Below are 20746 nucleotides of genomic sequence, written 5' to 3'. Positions count from 1 at the left end.
CTTAACTCAAGGGTCTGGCACATTGTAAGTGTTAAAGAAATGATTCCTGACTTCTAGTGGAATGTAGAGTATGAAAGCAGATTGTGGAGGTTTTAAAATTCCAAGATAGGGAGTTGGTACTTTTTATTCTTAGGAGTTATACATAGCTACTATGGCATTTAGAATTCTTTTGGAGAAAGGTTATTTTGCCTGCTGGTTGGAGCGTGAAATGGAGAGGGCAGAGTTAGAAGCAGGATCATCAGTTAACATTATAGGCTCAGTGGGTGAGAAGTGAAGGAGGATGAAAGCAAGGGGATGAGGGAGAGTGGAGACAGCAGGATTGGTGTGAGAGATGATGGAGGCAGAACCACCAAGACTGCAAAGGACAGGATGTAGGGGCATGAAGGTTTGATGAATGAGAAGTCCAAGAGATGTCATTTCTGGGCAACCAATTTATTGATTATGATTAGCAAATAATGTTAAGATGTGGTCATTGGTACTTTTGGAAGCCAAAGATCAAGCTTGGGATCCCCTGAGTGCCTAAATACTTTTTTCAGTACTTTTTCCCGGCAGGTAGGTAGCAATTCTAATTAGTTAATTGGACAATAAATATATATTCAGCATAAGGTGGGCTTATTTTAATGAGGGGAGTGACTGGTTATGTCACTCTGGCCCAAGAGACTCATCTCCATGTCCAGATCATTTTGCCTCTATCGTTGCATACAAAAGGATGTCTTCCCCCCAGACCACTTGAGTGGGGGTCATGCCCATGATTGAGAGCAGCCCAGTCTCATCTAACCTAGCCTTCAAATGAGGAATTAGAAGGTGAAAAAACCCTGCAAACCTCCTCCCCAATTAATTGGTTATTAATAATCCTTTCTTTCCAGGGGAGTAAGTGTCCACTGAGATTGTGACAATAAGGTTGGGACCCTGGGAACCTGGAGGGGTCACGAGTGCTCAAAAGAAATAATTTTGGGGAAAATGGGTTGGAGGGAGGCGAAATTCTTTTTTGGACATGTTAAATTTGGGGTGTTTCGAGGCTGCTTGAACTATCCCCTGGGCAGTGTGTTCTGTGGATCTGGACCCAACCAAGAGCCCTGGAGGTCACGGCCAGGTCCCCAGGGTGACCGGAGTGGGAGCCCAGTAAGGCCCCGGCCCGCTGTCCGGCGCAGCCCCCGGCCCAGAGGAGCCTGCGTGTGCTGCGCTGCCCGCTGCGGTGCCCACTGCGGCCTCCCGACGCCCAGGCCGGCCCCCGGTGCCCCCGCAGGTCCGAAGAGAAAAGCGGACGCGTGGGGCTGCGCCCTGCCCGGGGGCGGCCGGGAAGCACCCCCTGGACCCCGCGGGGGGGTCCGCAGCCTCCCCTCCCCCACGAGCCGGGACCGGACGCGGCCCCTTCCGGAGGGGGAGGGCTCCGGCCTACTGCGGCTGCTTGCGGCACGGGCATGCGCACTCACAGGCTCGGGCGGCAGGACTACGTTTCCCAGAAGCCCCCTCTGTGCGCTCTCTCCCGAGACCCTCCGACCCCACGGCACAACGCACTCACCGGATTGGCCGAAGTGGTAGCGGAAGTCTGGGGCGGCTTCCGCCACTCTCACCCCCCCGCCCCCGCGGGATCATGACGGGTGGCGTCACGTCCGCCCTCGGGGCTGCCGCCGCCCGGTCGCGACTTCTCCGTCCCGCTCCAGGGAGAGGGGCGGCCAGAGGCCTGAGCCGGCAGGCGCCGGGAGGAGCAGGGCGCGGAGCGGCCCAAGCCCGAATTCGGAGACGACCGCAGTGAGAAGCCCAAGCCGCGCTCCGCGCACGCGCCCCCGATCGCCCCGCCCGTAGCCAATCCATTCGTCGTGGTCGAGGGGCGGGGCCCGCCTCTGTGGCCAATCCTCTGCCGCCCCCTCCACATCCGGGGCGGGGCTCCTCCCGCCGCGCCCCCTTCGCGTGACCCCGCGCCCGGAGGAGCCGGGGGCCATGGCCTCGGGCCCCCAGGTGAGCAGTCCGGGGGTGCGGGGGGCTCGGCGGCCGGTCCCGGGCTCTCGGCGGAGGGAGGACGCCCCGCGCGCCCCCCGGCTGCCCGGCGCCCGGCCCCCTCGGAGCTCGAGCCCGCCCCGGCGCGTGGGCCCCAGGAAGCCACTGGCCCCGGGATCCTTTGTAACCTCATTTGCAGTTTTCTTGGTGGGCCGCCTCTTTCTCCAACTCCTTCTACAAATGAGGACGCTGAGGCAAACGGGTGAATGGTTTGTCCGAGGTCACGTAGCCAGGAGCGGCCGAGACTAGCCTTGAACTTAGGAGGATGAAGCTCGCTGACCGCGGGCGGCGCCCCCGGCCGGGGCCTCGCTGCAGTGAAGGGGCGGCCACCGACACATTGGTGCCTTGTACATGCCATCGGCCCATTTCCTGGCACATCGTCAATACTTGCTCATTGATTGAAAAGATATCTTTGTTTAGTTCACAAAAAACTGAAAAAAGAGGCAGCTAGGTGGTCATGCGGATAGAGCACTGACCTTGGAGTCGGGAGTTCAGGAGTTCCAATCCAACCAACCTCAGACACATGACTCTTACTAGCTCTTTGACCTTGGGCCTTGCATCCAGAGCTGTCTCCAGTCTTACTGATTCATTATCTGGTCCCTAGATCTGGATGACTGGAGGAGAAACTAAGGCTGCTGACTTGGTACATACAGCAGCTCCTCTCTCAAATCAAGTTCATGGGTTTTTTTCATGCATCATCTCTCTGATGAGTTGGTCTTCCTTGAAAATGAAGGACAAACATTATTGTTGTTTAGTCGTGTCTGATTATTTGTGATCCCATTTGTAATTTTCTTGTTAAAGAAAACCACTGAAGTGATTTGCCATTTTCTTCTCCAGTTCATTTTATAGTTGAGGAAATGCATATAGGCTAAAATGACTTGCCCAGGGTCTCTTACAGAATAAGTGTCTGTGGCTGGATTTGAACTCAGGTCTACTAAACTCGAGACTCCAGGCCCAATAGTTTATATACTGTGCTGCCTCACTGTCACCAGCAGTAATGAGTAGTTATAAAATTATACCCCCAAAGTGCAGTCTAGAGTCTTACTTTATACACACAAGATCATGGGGAGAGTATGGTCAAAAACAGAATTTTCACGAAGTTCTCCTGGCCTCTGAGAGACTTGATGATTTTATAGGATCCATCATGTGAGAGCTGCTTAAAGCTGCTTCCTCCTTCAGAGAACTAGCTTGTTTCAACCAGTCACTTAATGTCTTCTGTGTAATGTCATCTGTATATCTAAATTATCAAAATAGTTGAACCTTCTCAAATTAAAGACTTTTTCATATTCTTTTAATTGATATAGGTGGGTGGCTAGGTGGCACAGTGGGTAAAGCACCAGCCCTGGAGTCAGGCGGCCCTGAGTTCAAATCCAGCCTCAGACACTTAATAATTACCTAGCTGTGTGGCCTTGGGCAAGTCACTTAACCCCGTTTGCATTGCAAAAACCTAACAAAAAGAGAGAGAGAGAGACAAAGAGAAAGAAAATAATTGATATACAAAAGTTTTCTAGGCATTCAGTGATTAATTGAATTGGGGATGGAACATCTGTGCCATCCAATTGGGTTTTTTTTGGGGGGGGTTATTTTTGCAAGGCAATGGGGTTGAGTGATTTGCCCAGAATCACACAGCTCATTAATTATTACATTTCTATGACCAGATTTGAATTCAGGTCTTCCTGAATCCAGGACCTATGCCCTTATACATTGCGACACCTAGCTGCCCCACCATCCAATTTCAAGATTTTAATTCACTTTTCCCTCCACCAGATGCCATTGGTCTTCATAATTTATTCTTCTTTTCCAAGGAATATTTCTTTCAAATGCCAATCTTTGGATATTGCCAAGCCATTTTTAAAGGCTGCAGGGTTTTTTTTTCAGGTTTTTGCAAGGCAGTGGGGTTAAGTAACTTGCCCAAGACCATACAGCTATGTAATTATTAACTGTCTGAGGTTGAATTTGAACTCAGGTACTCCTGACTTCAGGGCCGGTGCTCTATCCACTGTGCCACCTAGCTGCCCCTTGCCAAGCCATTTTAAAAAAGATTAAGCAAAGACGGAAAATAATATTTATAATTTTTCTTTTTTGTAGTTACTGCTTACTAACACAGAGGGCAACGGAATTTTTTTTTAAACATCAGTAATTGAGAATCACTAATTTCCATTGTACTTCAATTGGATAGAATATTGGATAGAGTTGAAACTGGAATTAGGAAGGCCTGGGTTCAAATACTGCCTCATATGGGACAAAGGTTTTAAAAATCAAATGAGATAATATGGAGAAAGTCCTTAGTAGACCTTAAAGCACTACATACAAGTTAGTTTATTAGCTGTGATTACATTCATTTACATTGTCACAGTCATTTATGTCATTCTGTTGCTCTTCTGCATTGTTGCATAAATTTCTCCATTTCTTAGAATTATTCACATTCATTTTTTCTTGTAATACAATAATAATCCATTACCTTCATAAATTTGAGCATTATCCAGTATCTGAGCTCTTTTGCTTCTAATTTCTCTCTCTTTTTTTAAACAAATAGTGTTGATATAAATATTTTGGCACAAATGAAACTTTTCTCATTGTGTCATTGACCTCCTTGGAGTGGGAGAGGGATGATGCTGAGCCCAAAGATCTGACCAGTTAAGTGGCTTTTCTTCCATGATTCAAGTTTATATAGTAGATGTCTCATAAAAGTTTATTGACTAACCTTTATTTTTTTTATTTTTTTAATTTAATATTTATTCTTATTTTGGACAAATAATGTTTTTTATACATGAATAAAATATTCTTGTTTAAGAGTAAACAAAATACCTCCTCCCCCAAAAAAATATAGACTCACTTGAGCAATAAAGTAAAGGGGAGAGAAAAAAATTAAAATTAAAAAAAGTAATAGTAATAATTGTAGGTATGGCCAGATGGTGCAGTGGACGGAGCACCAGCCCTGGAGCCAGGAGCACCCGAGTCCATATCCAGCCCCATACACCCAACAATCACCCACCTGAGTGACATGCAAGCCAACCCAACCCCACTGCCCTGCAAAAACCAAAAAAAGAAAGAAAAGACCCAAAATATAATAAAATAGTAATAGTAAATAGTAAAATAGTAGGGGCGGCTGGGTGAGAGAGCACTGGCCCTTGAGCCAGGAGCACCTGGGTCCAAATCTGGTCTCAGACACCCAACGATCACCCTGCTATGTGGCCCCAGGCAGGCCACCCAGCCCCATCTGCCCTACGCTCCCCCAAAATAATAATAATAATAATAGTAATAATAAATGTGCTTCAGTCTGTGTTCCAACACTACCAGCTCTGTCATGGATGGATCACATTCTTTATGATAAGTCCATCACAAAAGTTACTTCCATATTTTTCCAGCATTGCCATTGCTGATTGCAACTCCCTCCTTACTTATTTCTCCACTACCATGTACTATATTTTCTCTCTCCTTTCACTGACTCTGCTGTAGGGTAACTGAGTGGCACAGCAGACAGATCCCTGGTCCTGGGGCCAAGAGGCCCTGAGCCCCCATACCACCCCTTAGGCCCAGAATCCACCTGGCCCTGTGATCCCAGACAGGCCATCCAATCCCAGCCCCCTGCAAGAAGTAAAAAAGAAAATGTGTTAAATCTGACCACCATGGTCCATCCTTCTCCTCTATTCACATCCCCACCCTTCCCCCATCCCCCTTCCTTCTTACTCCAGATGCCTATACCCCATTGAGCATATATGCTGTTTCCTCTCCTAGTCACCTCTGATGAAAGCAAAGGTTCCCTCATTCGCCCTTGCCTCCCCCCTTCCATATCATTGCAATAGCTCATTGTAATAAAGAAAAAACTTATTATATGAAATATCTTGGCCTATTCCTCCTCTCCTTTTTCTTTCTCCCATTCCATTTCCCTTTTTTCTATTGACTCCATTTTTACACCATATTTTATCTTCAAATTCATCTTTCTCCTGTGCTTCAACTATAAAAGCTCCCTCTACCTGCTCTATTAACTGAGAAGGTTCATATGAGTATTATCAGTGTCATTTTTCTATGCAGGAATACATGCAGTTCATCCTCATTAAGTCCCTCATATTTCCCCCCTTCTCCAATCTCTATGCTTACCTGAGTCCTGTATCTGAAGATCAAACCTTCTGTTCAGCTCTGACAATTCCAACAGGAACATTTGAAATTCTCCTGGTTCATTGAAAATCCACCTTTTTCCCTGGAAGAGGACATTCAGTTTTGCCGGGTAGTTGATTCTCGGTTGCATTCTAAGTTCTTTTGCCTTCTGGTATATTATATTCCAAGCCCTATGAGCTTTTAATGTAGTTGCTGCTAAGTCCTGTGTGATACTGACTGCAGCTCCACGATATTTGAATTGTGTCCTTCTGGCTGCTTGTAATATTTTCTCTTTGAGTTGGGAGTTCTGGAACTTGGCTATAATATTCCCTGGAGTTGGTTTTTGGGGGATTTCTTTCTTGGGGGGATCTGTGGATTCTCTCCATTTCTATTTTGCCCTCTGCTTCTAGGATATCAGGGCAATTTTCCTGTAGTAATTCTTTGAAAATGATGTCAAGGCTCTTTTCCTGATCATGACTTCCAGGTATTCCAATAATTTTTAGATTATCTTTACTAAATCTGTTTTCCGTATCAGTTGTTTTTTCAATGAGATGTTTCATATTTTCTTCTAATTTTTCATTCTTTTGGTTTTGAAGTATTGATTCCTGATTTCTCGTAAATTCGTAATTCTCCCTGAGTTCTATTCTTTGTCTGAAGGATTTATTTTCCTCAGAAAGCTTTCTTATCTCTTTTTCCATCTGGCCCATTCTGCTTTTTAAAGCATTCTCCTCAATAACTTTTTGAACTGTTTTATCCTTTTGACCTAAGCTGGTTTTTAGCATGCTATTTTCTTCAGCATTTTTTTTTTTTGGATTTACTTGACTAGGCTGCTGACTTCATTTTCATGTTTTTCAAAGTCTTTTTTGAGCTCTGTCATAGCCTGAGCCCAATTTCTGTTTTTCTTGGAGTCTTTAGATGCAGGAGCTTGTGCTTCCTCATCTTCAGACTGAGCATTTTGATCCTTCTTGGGCTCATATGCAAAATATTTCTCAATGGTGTTCCTCTTTTTTTCTCTGCTTGCTCATTTTCCCAGCCTGAGCCTGTTTTGGGGGTGCTTCCTGAGCTTTTGGGACACTCCCACAAGGGTGTGAGGCTCTGTCCTCCTGGTCTGTGCCCCCCCCCCCCCGCCACAGGGCTGAGGTGGTGGTGGGGCCCAGCTGTTCTATGGGGGGCCTAGACTGTGATCAGGATCTGAATGTAGTCAGAGCCCCAGAGTCCTGTTCCAAGGGCAGAGGACAGAGCTCAGCAATCTCTCTCTTCACTCCCCTCTCTAGGTCCAATGGGCTCATGCCCTGGGGCTCCTGCTTACCCGCTCTGCCTGCTTCTCTCTTTCCTGGATCTGGACTGCCTTGGCCACTGCTGCTAGCTGTGTGCCCTGAGGGCGCTCTGGCAGAGGTCCCCCGCTGTTCCCCCAAGTTGTACTCGGTGCTCCCAAGGTGTAGGTCAGGAAACTCCCCCGCTGCTGTGCGCTGGGGCTCCCAGCACCCTGGGGCTGCCTTCGGGAGGCTGAAGTTCTTTCGCTCTGGCAGGCCACCCCTCTGGCAGCTGCCCCTCCAACCCTGGGGAGCAGAGCCTTTCTGCTCTTTTTCAGGTTACCTTGAGTAGGAGAACTGCTTCACTGGGTCCCTCTGTGGGTTCTGTCTCTCAAAAATTTAGAGTCCTTATTTTATAAGTTTTATGAGAGAGCGCCTAAGAGAGGATCCTCTCTTGTTTCCATCTTGGCTCCACCCCCCACCCCCACCCCCATTGATTAACTTTTAAAGCAGTACAGGGAGGCTTTGCTGAGGATCTCTCTTTTCTCTTTGGAAGGTTCCAAAGAATTTTTGTTATCTCACTGCAACTTCAAAACTCCAGCTTTGCTGTCCACCCTCAGAGGATGACCTACCTCATCCACTTTCCCAGTCTCATCTTATTTGATTCAACCCAGGGCTCTTTCCTGCAAGGATCTTCAATAGGAACTTTGTAAGCTGTTATGTTAGCACGTCCCAATTTTGTTTTGTTGGCAAATGCGACTAGCATGCCATCTCTGCCTTTTAACAGTATAGTAATGATAGTGTTATTTAGGATAGGTCCCTGGGGATCTCCAATAAAGACCTTCTGTTGAACCACTCTTGACTATTTTTTGAGTCTGGCTAGGCAATCAGCTGTTAGTCTGTCTATTTATGTATCATTCCACATTCTCTTTTAAAAAATTGTTTTTATTATTCCAAATTTGAGAAATATTAATAAACACAACTATTTGCATAAAGAACAAAGAAAATTGTACGTGATGATGTTGGTAATGATGACTGTGGTCCTTCAGAATTGAAGACGACCATGACATAAAATGAATTGATGTCATGACACGCACATTATGTCAATTATAGCAAGGGGAATATTGTTCAGAGACATCTTTCTCATTGCCTTTTCCAGAACCATCATCCTCTGTGACCTGATCTAGTCAGAAACAGGACTTTTGGTAATGGCCTTGGTGCTGTGGGAGTCCTTGTCCTTTAGAATGTAGATCTTTCCCATATCAGTAAGGCATCTCAGCATTTCTGCAACATGGGAAAGAACACCAGAATGATGACTTTTTGGTGACAACTTTGCTGACTTGTCTCTTGATGGTCTAATCTTGTACATGACTCATAAAACTCATTGTTTTTCATTAGCATGTTCTAAAGTTGTCTTGACCAAGGCCACACAGCTAGGTAATTATTAAGTGTCTGAGACCAGATTTGAACCCAGGTACTCCTGACTCCAGTGCCAGTGCTTTATCCACTGGGCCACCTAGCTGCCCCAGGGCTTTAGTTTTATAATTTTTCTCCTTCCCTCTTTTTCCTCCCTCCTATCCCCAACAGAAAATAAACTGATAGAGGCTTTACATCTGTAACTATTTGACCAAATGTTATCATATTTGTTCCTCACAACAGCCTTCAAGAGAGGTACTGCTATTATTATTATCCTCACTTTACAGTTGAGGCAATTGAGGCCTTAGAGGAACCTGTGGTTCTGTGACTTATCTAGGGTCATATAGCTAGTAGGTATCTGAGATAGGATTTGAACTCAGGTCTTCCTAGCTCCTGGCCAGGCTTCGATCATTACATTCCCTTCTTGCCTCTTTGCATCATTGATAATCGATGTTAGTGGCAGCATCTTAATCTCCAACATTATAATTTTGGGGATTGAGAGCAAAATGCACAACACAGTTATCCTCCTGTGACAAAGTCACATGTAAGAAGAACTTAGAAGGAAACTACAACTGCTATAATCATAAAAGGCCTAGTAGTGTCTTTGATTTCTTGTGTGTGTGTGTGTGTGTGTGTGTGTGTGTGTGTGTGTGTGTGTGTGTGTTTGTGACAGTGATCCATGGATAATACTAAATGTCTTTGTTGTTTCAGGAATCAGTGACATTCCAGGATGTGGCTGTGGACTTCACTCCAGAGGAGTGGGGAAATCTGGGCTCTGCCCAGAAGGAGCTCTATCGGGAGGTGATGCTAGAGAATTACTGGAACCTGGTGTGCCTGGGTGAGGCCCACAAGCTCCCCAAGGGTCTTTGTCTCTTCCCTTCCTGCATGCATCCCAGTGTCATGGGAGTGGTTGAGCAGGTAGTTCTGTCTGAGCAGGAAGACTCAGGTTGCTAATCCTTTTGTGGCCAGGACAAAGAGAAGAACCTGACAGTTTGTTTATATTGCTTACTTTTGACTTTCACTTCTCTAATCTTTGTTCCTTCAGATCTAAGATTTTTAGATCCCAAAAAGTCTTTCTTAACTCTAGTCTATAGCCCATTCTTCCCTGTTTCTGAGCAACACAACAAAGAGTGTCTTTCTGAGGATCCTTGAACTACCAGATGGCCTTTTTTTTTTTAAGAGACAAACTCAGAATTGAATTCTGGGGTCTTGTCTGTTCTCAATACTTACTTTCTTGTTTTCAATGAATAGGACTTGAAGTTTCCAAACCAGATGTGATCTACCAACTGGAGCAAGGGGAAGCACCTTGGCTCCCCAGAGAAGCAGTTCCAAGAAGTTACAGTCAAGGTGAGTAACAGGAGTCTTGGAAAAGCAACAGGTCAGGTGACCAACCACCTTCTCAGGACTCAGGGGAAGCCCTGGTCAGTTGGTGATGGCCTGACCTGAAGAGAAAAGCTGAAAAGCCTTTCACGGATCCTCACTGTCACTTAAACAAGTATGTCCTGGCCTCTCTCCTCTCTTATGTGCTTATAGTTCCAGAGAAAGCAAACTCTAGACTGACAAGTTGGAATTAGGCCAGAGTTTCAAGAAAGGATGGTTCAACTTTTTAAAAAATTGGCACAATTAATTAAATAAACAAAACTCAGAGGATTAGATGCAGAAGCCACGTTTGACAAATCACAGCAGTCAGCATTCAATGAAAGATGGAGAACTGGGTCTAAACAGTGGCAACCAAGGGTTGTTACACCACGTAGTCATTGTGACTCTCATGCTTCTGATTCTGTTTCCTTATTGTGGAGTGATGATATGACAGTGCTCCATCACTTTAACATAGCATGTTTTGCTAGACTTTCCTGAGTAGATGGTCTTTCGGGTGAGTATTGAGACACTAACTAATGAACACCATAACATCTGGTTATTGAAGTTCAATGGGCACAAGCATTATTCAAAGAAACATTCCATTGTATTGCGGATACTTGCTTTGGAATTTAGTGGGATAAGGCATTACCATTCGCATTGTGTTGCCTGGGATGCTGCTTTTTTCCCAAAGCCTCTCCCAAGACATCCTTTTCCCATTGAGATACTCTGGGAATTCAGATACATCAGGCTTGTCTGTCAACAGATCCCTTTTCTCAGCCTTGGCTTTTTAAAAATAGGAACGCTGTATTATATGAATTTGCCCTCAGGCTTGTACCTGCTTACATGTGTCTGCTGGTCAGGCTCCAGGGGAGCTTGAAAAAGCACATGGATTAGCTCCCAGGACATTTCCCAAGAATTTGTCCTAGTAGAACTTAGGTAGCAACTTTGGTTGTTACATCATTCAATGATGTTGCATTACAATTGATTCTGATATGATTGTCTTGTATTTTATTGTCAATCCTTTGATTCTTGCCTGACATCATTTGACAGAAATCACATCTTGTGATAGTAATATATTTGGATACAGGGCAACCCATTCTGAGATGGCTCCTTGAAAATCAAAACAGACTTCATCTTGCAACCTCAGGTCTGCCCTGTATGATTCTAATCACTGGAACTTCCACTTTCTAGCAATTTTCAGAAATCTTAAGGGGGATCACTAGTCACTATTATTTTTGTACTCTAGCATGTGGTTTGTGAGAAAGTAGAAAGAGAGCTTCAAGACCAAAGAAGGTCTTGAAGAAATGACCACATTGAGTAACATGAGATTTAATAATTGAATAAATACCAAATTCTATACTTTGACTCAAAAATTAAACTTTACAAATTCAGTGCAAGTGTGGCAGGGCTACATGACAATGAAAAAATTCAGGTATTTTAATGGACTTGGAGGACATTATGATATGGCAGCCAAATAGAAATTACTATCATAAGAGGCATTGTTTCCAAAGCAAGAAAGGTAATAGTTCCAGTATACTCTTCTTTGATCTATCTATATCATAGTTCTATCTTTCTTCAAAAACAAACTGATGCCCATTTACTGGGAAATGGTTAACTAAATTTTAGCATAATGATATAATGGGTAGCTAGGTGGCAAATTATCTTGTTCATTAACTTGGAATAAGGAAGACCCAAGTTCAGATATTGCCAGACACTTTCCATCTTTGTGACGCTGGGAAAATAACTTAGGCTATAGGGCAGCTAGGCTACATAGTGGAAAGAAGGCTGGGCCTGGAGTCAGAAAGACTCTTCTTCATGAGTACAAAGCTGGTTTTAGACCTATTGTCAGTGTGACCCTAGGCAACCCTGTTACCTCAGTTTCCTAATCTATAAAATGACTTGGAGAAGGAAGTGGCAAACCACTTTAGTATTTTGCTAGGAAAAACTCATATATAGTCAGGAAAAAATCAGACATCACTGAAAAGTGACTGAACACAAAATGAGGCAAATAATATTTCTACTTCACTGCAAAGTTGTAAGGAGCCAATTAAATAATAGTTGTTCGTTACAGCATGAGATAAAGTACTTTGGAAACATTAAAGCAATGCATAAATGCTAAAGCTATTAGTAATAATACTGTTGTGCCATAAGTAAAAACAAAAAGGCTGAATTCTGAGGAATGAGGGAAATCTTTTAACTAGTGAAGAATGAAAACAGGATTAGGATAACAATATTCACAAGGGTCATAATAATATTAATGAGGGGCAACTAGGTGATGCAATGGATAGAGCACCGGCCCTGGAGTCAGGAGGACCTGAATTCAAATATGACCTCAGGCACTTAAAAATTACCTAGCTGTGTGACTTTGGGCAAGTCACTTAACCCCATTGCCTTGCAAAAAGAAAACAATAATATTAATGAAATTTAAGTCAGTCAATTATAATAACTGGTTGTGTGATAAATGTTCTGTCTTTTTTGTAGAGAACTGATGAACTACAGGCACAAGCTATTGCATCTGTGGGCACAGTCATTGTTTGTTGGTTTTGTTTACTTGTTTTTCTTTGTTTCAAATTAACCAACAAAATTCATATGGAGGAGTAGAAGGTAAAAGAATTTTATTAGAGGCAGCCAAGTGACCTGCTCGATAGACACCTAGACTTGGAGTCTCTAAGACCTCAACTCAAATCTGGCCTTGGGTACTTCCTTTTTTTTTCTTGACTCTTCAGGTCTGCCTTACAATACACAAAGATGAGAATAATAATAATAATAATACCTATCTCCTGGTGTTGTTGTGAGAATTAGAAATCTCTGTAAAGCTCTTTGTAAATGCCAGCTAGCTATTTCAAGGGAAATAATTTAAAATGATAGACAGGAAAGGGGTCTAGCATGACCAGATAGCATGTATTTTTCAGTAATAAGGATGAAAACTGTCTTGAGTTTTTCACAGATAGTTCAAATTTAGTGGACTGGACTAGATAGTCAACACTTGGAAGTAAATGGTAATCTAGAATTGGAACAACCCCAGCTTTAACTGTCCTGCTTGACATGAACTACTGAGACATGGAACATAGTTTTGAGGAAAATACATGGCGGTCTCTCAAGAATTTGTGCTTGCATTAATGTGATAACCCCCTCCAACAGTGGAGATGGTAATCAATTTCTTGTTTGAAAATTACCTGAAGACAGCTAGGTGGCACAGTGGATAGAGCACTGGCCCTGGAGTCAGGAGGACCTGAGTTCAAACCTGGCCTCAGACACTTAATAATTACCTAGCTGTGTGGCCTTGGGCAAGCCACTTAACCCCCATTGCTTTGTAAAAACCTTTTTTTTTTTTTTAAAAAAAAGGGGAAAAAAAGAAAATTACCTGAGATACAGAACAGTTAAATTATTTGATAACAAAACTAATTAGGGATAGACAAGTAATATGAACCTAATTTGATGTAAATTCAAGCTCTATCCATTAATCTTGACTGCTTATCAGTGAAAAAATATGCCTATTTTTTTCCTTGTTAGAGAATACAATGGAGGAGGAATAATAGAGTCATTTTTCTTATGTCTTTCAGATTGGGGTACTGGGCCTGAAACCAAGGTGTCAGCTGTAATGCTAAGTATTTCAATGGAAGGATCATTTCAAGAAAGAATCACAGGAAATAGTACCTGTATCTCCAAAATAGAAAAAGCCTGGGAGTGTGAGACCAAGTTACAGAGGCAGCAGAGCAATAAGAAATGTTCTCAGCAAGTAAAAATCGCCCCCAAAAAATTTCACAATAAACTAAGAGTCCAAGAATATAATAAATTTGGCAGAAGCATCAATCGAGGTCTAATCCTTTTTTCACAACAGAGACTATATGTAGGAAAGAGTTTCTGTAAATATGATACACTTAAAAAGTACTTCAGATTACATACAGAACTAAGAAAATATGGCAGAATCTGTGTGAAAAAGATATGTTCTAAGTATAATGAATGTGGGAAATCTTTCAAGTATACATCAGAGTTCACTGAAAATCATAAATTACAAATTGGAGAAAAACATCAAGGTAATGAAAGTGGGAAAAACTTCCACCAGAGTTTACTGCTTAATCGACCTAAAATTCATACAGGAGAGAAGTTTTATGAATGTAGTGAATGTGGGAAGGCCTTCCGGTGGAAATCAAGGCTTATTAAACATCAGAGAATTCATACTGGAGAGAAACCTTATAAATGTAATGAATGTGGGAAAACCTTTCAGCAGAGAGTACAACTTACCCAACATCAGACAATTCATACTGGGAAGAAGCCTTATGAATGTAATGAATGTGGAAAAGCCTTTCGTCTAAGCACAGGACTTATTCATCATCAGACAATTCATACTGGAGAAAAATCTTTTAAATGTAATGAATGTGGGAAGGCCTTCCCTGTGAATACATATCTCACTCAGCATCAGAGAATTCATACTGGAGAGAAACCTTATAAATGTAAAATCTGTGGGAAGGCCTTCCGACTGAGTACAGGACTTACTCAACATAAAACGATTCATACTGGAGAGAAACCTTACAAGTGTAACGAATGTGGGAAGGCCTTCCGCCTGAGAACACAGCTTACTGAACATCAGACAATACATACTGGAGAGAAACCTTATGAATGTGCTGAATGTGGGAAGAGCTTTCGCCTGAACACAGGACTTACACAACATCAGGCAACACATACTGGAGAGAAACCTTATGAGTGCAGTGAATGTGGAAAGGCCTTCAGTCAAAGGGCAGATCTTATTCGACATCATAGAATTCATACTGGAGAGAAACCATATGAGTGTAATGAATGTGGAAAGGCCTTCCGCCTGAGAACACAGCTTACTGAACATCAGACGATTCATACTGGTGAGAAGCCTTATGAATGCAATGAATGTGGCAAAGCTTTCCGCCTGAGTACAGGTCTTACTCAACATCAGACAGTTCATACTGGAGAGAAACCTTATGAATGTAAGGAATGTGGGAAAGCCTTCAGTCAGCGGGCAGAACTTACTCGACATTATAGAATTCATACTGGAGAGAAGATTTACAAATGTGATGAATGTGGGAAGGACTTCCGATGGAGCAGAGGACTTACACTACACCAGAAAATTCATAGTGGAGAAAAACCTTATGAATGCAATGAATGTGGGAAGACTTTTCCCCTGAGTTCATATCTCACTCAGCATCAGAGAATTCACACTGGAGAGAAATGTTATAAATGTGATGAATGTGGAAAGGCCTTCCCCTTGAGCTCACAACTTACTCAGCACCAAAGAATTCACACTGGAGAGAAACCTTATAAATGTAAAGTTTGTGGGAAAGCCTTCCGCCTGAGCCAAGGACTTACTCAACATCAGACAATTCATACTGGTGAGAAACGATATGAATGTAATGAATGTGGAAAAACCTTTCGCCAGAGGACAGGACTTACTGAACATCAGACAATTCATACAGGTGAGAAACCTTATGAATGTAAAGAATGTGGGAAGGTGTTTCGATTGAGAGCACAACTTAGCCAACATCAGAGAATTCATACTGGTGAGAAACCTTATGACTGTAGTGAATGTGGGAAGGCCTTTAACCACCGACCAGAACTTAAACGGCATCAAAGAATTCATACTGGAGAGAAACCTTATGAGTGTAATGAATGTGGGAATGCCTTTCGCCTTAGCACACATCTAACTCGACATAAAAGAATTCATACTGGTGAGAAACCTTATGAATGCAATGAATGTGTATTGTCATTTCGTCTAAAGACACAGCTTACTCAGCATCAGAGAATTCATAATGGAAAGTAACTTTGGATGTCATGATTAAACATTTCTCATCTGCTGTTGAAGATAGAAATCTTGTGAAAATAATGAACATGGAACTTTTAGCTATAGCACTATCCTAAAAATCAGATAATTTCTATGGGAAGGCCGTTTGAATGTTGGAAAAGGAGAACTGTTTCCCCAAGCAGTCCTAAAAATAAGATCTTTCAGTTTAAAGGGATGTGCTTTTAGCTTCAGCAAATTCTAGTGTACTTTTCAGGGCAGCTATTCTAAAATCTTTGTCTTCCTTCTGTGCCTACTTTCTAAAATCCTCACATGTACTGCAGGTGATTTAGACTGTCACATTCCAAGAGACTGGCTTCACTTTCACTCTCTAGAAGTTTCTAGAATTGTCAAGCATTTTCCCCTCCCTTTTAGTCTCAAAGCAGAGATACACTTTTTCTTTATGAATGTACAAAAACCTTTAGACACAGAACAGAACTTAAATGTCATGGCATTCATATTGAATGGAAACCTTTATACAGTGAAAATAGGAAACCCTCTTGAGCACATACCTTATACTGTAGAGAAATATTGAAGAGAATGGACATGAATATTTCAGAGCTATCATTTTTTTAAAAATAGATTTTTATTGATATCTTCCCTTTCCTACCTCATAGTTATCTCAAGTATTCTTCCTTGTCCTCCTCCTAGAGAGCCATCCCATATGATAGTATTTCTTAGAGAAAAAATCAGCACAACTGTTCAATGTATAGAAAAAAATTCCAAAATCTGTGCAATGTGTAATACCTGTTTCTGTGGGCTTCCCATTTTTTGAATGTTAAGTTGGGAGTTGTCCTCTCATATCTCTTCTTTATAGTCCTGCTGGATCCTTGCACCTTGTCAAGGCTAATTCCTTTTCTTGTGCCTTTGCTTTCACCTCCTAACCAACTCCAAGACCTCATCTCAGTAATCATATACTCTCATTAGTGTTCAACTCTCAGTCTTATCTTTCCCAGCTGGCTACAGTTAAATTCTTTCACTCTATAAACATTTATCATGTGCACATTCCAAATCAATTGCCAAATCTTACTATTTCCAACTAATATAATCCACTCACGAAAGACTACCTTAATTCAGGTTCTTAGCACTCAACCAATTATAACCACCTATCTGATCTCCTGGCTCAGTGAATGAATGAAGACTGTATTAGGCATTTACCATGTCAAGCAAAACAATTCCTGCCTCCATGACCTCTTATTTTGTTATGAAGAGTCAGAATATATTGAGGAACAGCAAGTCAAGGAGGGATGGTGATTTGGAATCAGGACCAATGATAGCCTTGACTTGATTACTACTTACAATTAGAGCTTGAGATGGGAGTGTATGTACAATGGCAAACAGCCTCAGGAACAAATCTAGTGGAGCTGGTTCTTTTTGAGGCAAGCTTCAGTATTGACCCATTAGGAACCCAATGTCAGAGAGCTGATCTCCAGACTGTCCTCCACAAAGCTGACTGATTCTCTTGGAGCAAGGGTCTATGCATAGCTCTTCAAGTGCCCTACATTACCCCACAAGCAATGAAAAAAGTGAAGCCATTTACCCAAAGCAGTAATGTCATACTCAAAATAACAGTGGGCAGCATGTTATATTGTCATTTTATTTATTTGTTAGATATTTTCCAATTATATTTTAATCTGATTTAGTTGCCTTCTAATTTAAATCTCCCTTTATCTTCATTTTCCCATTTCCTCTTTCACTTTAGATTCTACGGGAAAAATGTCCCATCTTGTCAAGATTGACCCCTCTATGAGTACTCTAAATCTTAATTCTTTAACTTATTATCTTTGATGTTCAACCTCTCCTTATCTACTGTTTTTTTTTAGTTTTTTGCAAGGCAATGGGGTTAAGTGGCTTGCCCAAGGCCACACACTGAGACTGGATTTGAACCCAGGTACTCCTGACTCCAGGGCTGGTGCTTTACCCACTGCACCACCTAGCTGCCCTTATCTACTGTTTCCTTTCCTGATGGCATATGTACATATGGCCAAATTTCCCTCATTCTTTTTGTTTTTGCATGACTTAACTGACTTGCCCAAGGTCACACAGGTAAGTTTCTGAGGCTGAATTTGAACTCAACTTCTCCTGACTCCAGGACTGATATTCTATCCACTGTGCTACCCCCTTTTTCTCTCATTGAAAAACATTCACGAGATTCTACCATGGCTGTCAACTATAACTGTGTATGTCCCATTCTCAGATAAAGTTCTTGAAAAAGTGGCTATACTCAATGTTTCCATTCCTCTCCTATCCTATTTCTAAACCCTTTGCTATTTGAGTTGATACCTCATATTAAAGCTAAAAATTCTTCAAAATTAATGAACTCTTAAACCAATTCTAATGGCCCTTTCTCAGTCCTCAATCCTTTCACAACATATTATAGTTGACTACCTTTCCTTTTTTTTTTTGCAAGGCAATGGGGTTAAGTGGCTTGCCCAAGGTCATACAGCTAGGTAATTACTAAGTGTCTGAGGTTGGATTTGAACTCGGGGACTCCTAACTCCAAGGCTGGTGCTCTATCCACTGTGCCACTAGCCACTCCCCCCTTGACTACCTTTTCTTCTGAAAAATTTACTCTGGGTTTTTGAGATTCTACTTTATCCTGGTTGTCTTTCCTGTCTGACCTCTTCTCAGTTTTCTTTAATAGATTCCCCTAAAATTTTGTTCTCTTCTTTGTAACCTCTAAGTGACCTTTCCAGCTCTCATGAACTCAATTATCTATGCAGATGATCCTCAGATCTTTGTATCCAACTTCAGCCTCTTCCATTTCTACATTACCCACTGCCTACTGGACATTTTAAACTTGGTGCATCACAGACATCTCAAACTTACCATGTTCAAAATAGAACTCGTTTTCTCAAAACGTTCCCCCTTTTCAGACTTCATTATTCCCTCCCAGTCATCCAGTTTTGTAATCTCAGTGTCAGCCCTGACTCCTTATATTCACTCACCCTACATATTCAACTAAATTAAATCTTGTAACTTTCCCCCAACCCCTTCTCTTTATTTAGAGAGCCACCTCCATAGTTCAGAGCTTCATTACTACCACCTCCTAATTGGCCCATCCCAAGTCTCTTCACTCCAGTCCTTTCTCTGCACAACTGCCAAAATGAGTTTTTTTTAAAAAAAAGTTTATTAATGCAAACTTTACAAGTATTTCCATATAAAAGGACTTTATACGAAACTATAGATGTACTGTGTATAGCATTTAAAAAGTATTTAATAAATTCATACTCCAATGTTGTCCTGTGTTTTGCCTTCTGCATCTCTGTGTATTTTTGAAAATTTTTACTAATTTTTTTTTTACTTCAAGATCATTACTGTGCAATCTCCCCCCATCCTTTGCAATAAAATGATTCCATTAAAATAGATACAAGGTGATTTTCCCCAAAGTGTAGATCTAGCCAAGTCACCTCAGCCAATTCCAATTACTCCTCATCATGTTTCTGGCATTTAAAGTTCTGAACAACCTGCACTTTTCCATGTTCACAGCTTCCAAATTCTCCAGCCATACTGGCTCATGTGCCTTACGAGAGATGCTCATGGCACTCTCCATGTCTGTATCTTTTGCAGTGACTGTCTGCCATTCCTAGAATGTTCTTCCCTTTGGCTCCAAGAATGCTTGGCTTCCTTCAAGATCCTGTTTTGAGTGACAATCTCAACAGGAGTAGTTTCCTGGTTCCCCCCCCATAGATTATTGCCTTATACTCTCAGGTCACCTGCCATCCACTCTGAATTGACTACCCTTCCAAAGCATTAGAACATCATGGAAAAACAATTATTATGTGCTTACTGTGTATTGAGAATTGTGTGGAAGGTGAGATAAAAATGCAAGCAAGCCAGACCTTATGGAGGAAGGAAGCCAATGGTGGGCAGGAATAGCTGGGGAGAAGGTTCTGCTCAGGGAAGTTGGAGAGAACAGTGATTCAATTCCTCTTCCTCAAGGTGCTCATCAGGCCTTGATTTAGATCACTGCTCCTGGCCCCAGAAGATGAAGAGAAGCTTGCCATAATGCACCAATCATGGACAGGCCCTCTGGATCTTCTGAACTCAAGGTCTTCTGAGAGCTCCCATAGTGGAACATTTATCACCTAAGATCAGGAAAGAACAAAAATTCAGAGGGTTGATCATGAGCTCATGGAGTGGGCAGGAAGCCAGGCAACTGCCTCATCTCCCATCTGATTCTCAGTGCCAATTTTAGAGTTCCAGCTCACAGAGGATAGGTTTGCCCCTTAGTTCCAGACCGAAGGTATCCCCCAAGATCCACTAAGGGAATTAGCGCCAAGAACTGAATGGATTGTAAAGGGTAGATTCAAGTATATTATGTGCCTGGAACTTAAAGTTTAATGGGAAAGATGACATGCAAACAACTATTTAGGGGCACTAGGTGGCACAGTGGATAGAGCACCAGCTCTGGAGTCAGGAGTACCTGATTTCAAATCCAGCCTCGGACAATAATTACCTAGCTGTGTGGCCTTGATCAAGCCACTGAACCCCATTGCCTTGCAGAAACTAAAAAAATTAAAAAACACAACTACTTATAAACAAGCTAGAGATGGGACAAATTGGAGAAAATCAACAGAGGAAAGATTACTTGCAGTAAAGAAAGAAAGACAAGAGGCAGGGATGAGAGAGAACCATGGAAAGCAGCCAAAGAAATGGGCAAAATATCTTGTGCAAGGAACAGAAAGGAGACCAGTGACCCTAGGGTGGAGAAGTAGGAATGGGAAGACTGGAAGGAGGAAAAGGTTATAAAGGACTTTGAAGGCAAAACAGGATTTTGTATTTGATCCTGGAAAAAGCCAACGGAGTTGTTTGG

At 42.3% G+C, this 20746-nt stretch overlaps 2 protein-coding genes across 2 annotated transcripts in view; one reads left to right on the top strand and one right to left on the bottom strand.

Moving 5' to 3' along the window:
* The window catches only part of LOC141497086 (uncharacterized), a 147981-nt gene that overhangs the window by 117596 nt on the left and 9639 nt on the right, over window positions 1-20746 (bottom strand).
* On the top strand, window positions 1540-19125 carry LOC141497092 (uncharacterized). Its single transcript, XM_074199685.1, has 4 exons — window positions 1540-1959; window positions 9477-9603; window positions 10017-10112; window positions 13688-19125. The coding sequence occupies exons 1-4, from the start codon at window positions 1942-1944 to the stop codon at window positions 15910-15912; spliced, it is 2466 nt and encodes an 821-aa protein (XP_074055786.1). The 5' UTR covers window positions 1540-1941; the 3' UTR covers window positions 15913-19125.

The sequence above is a fragment of the Macrotis lagotis genome, chromosome X (assembly GCF_037893015.1).
Source record: "Macrotis lagotis isolate mMagLag1 chromosome X, bilby.v1.9.chrom.fasta, whole genome shotgun sequence".
Classification (NCBI taxonomy): Eukaryota; Metazoa; Chordata; class Mammalia; order Peramelemorphia; family Peramelidae; genus Macrotis; species Macrotis lagotis.
This window is presented reverse-complemented; position numbering and strand designations above follow the sequence as displayed.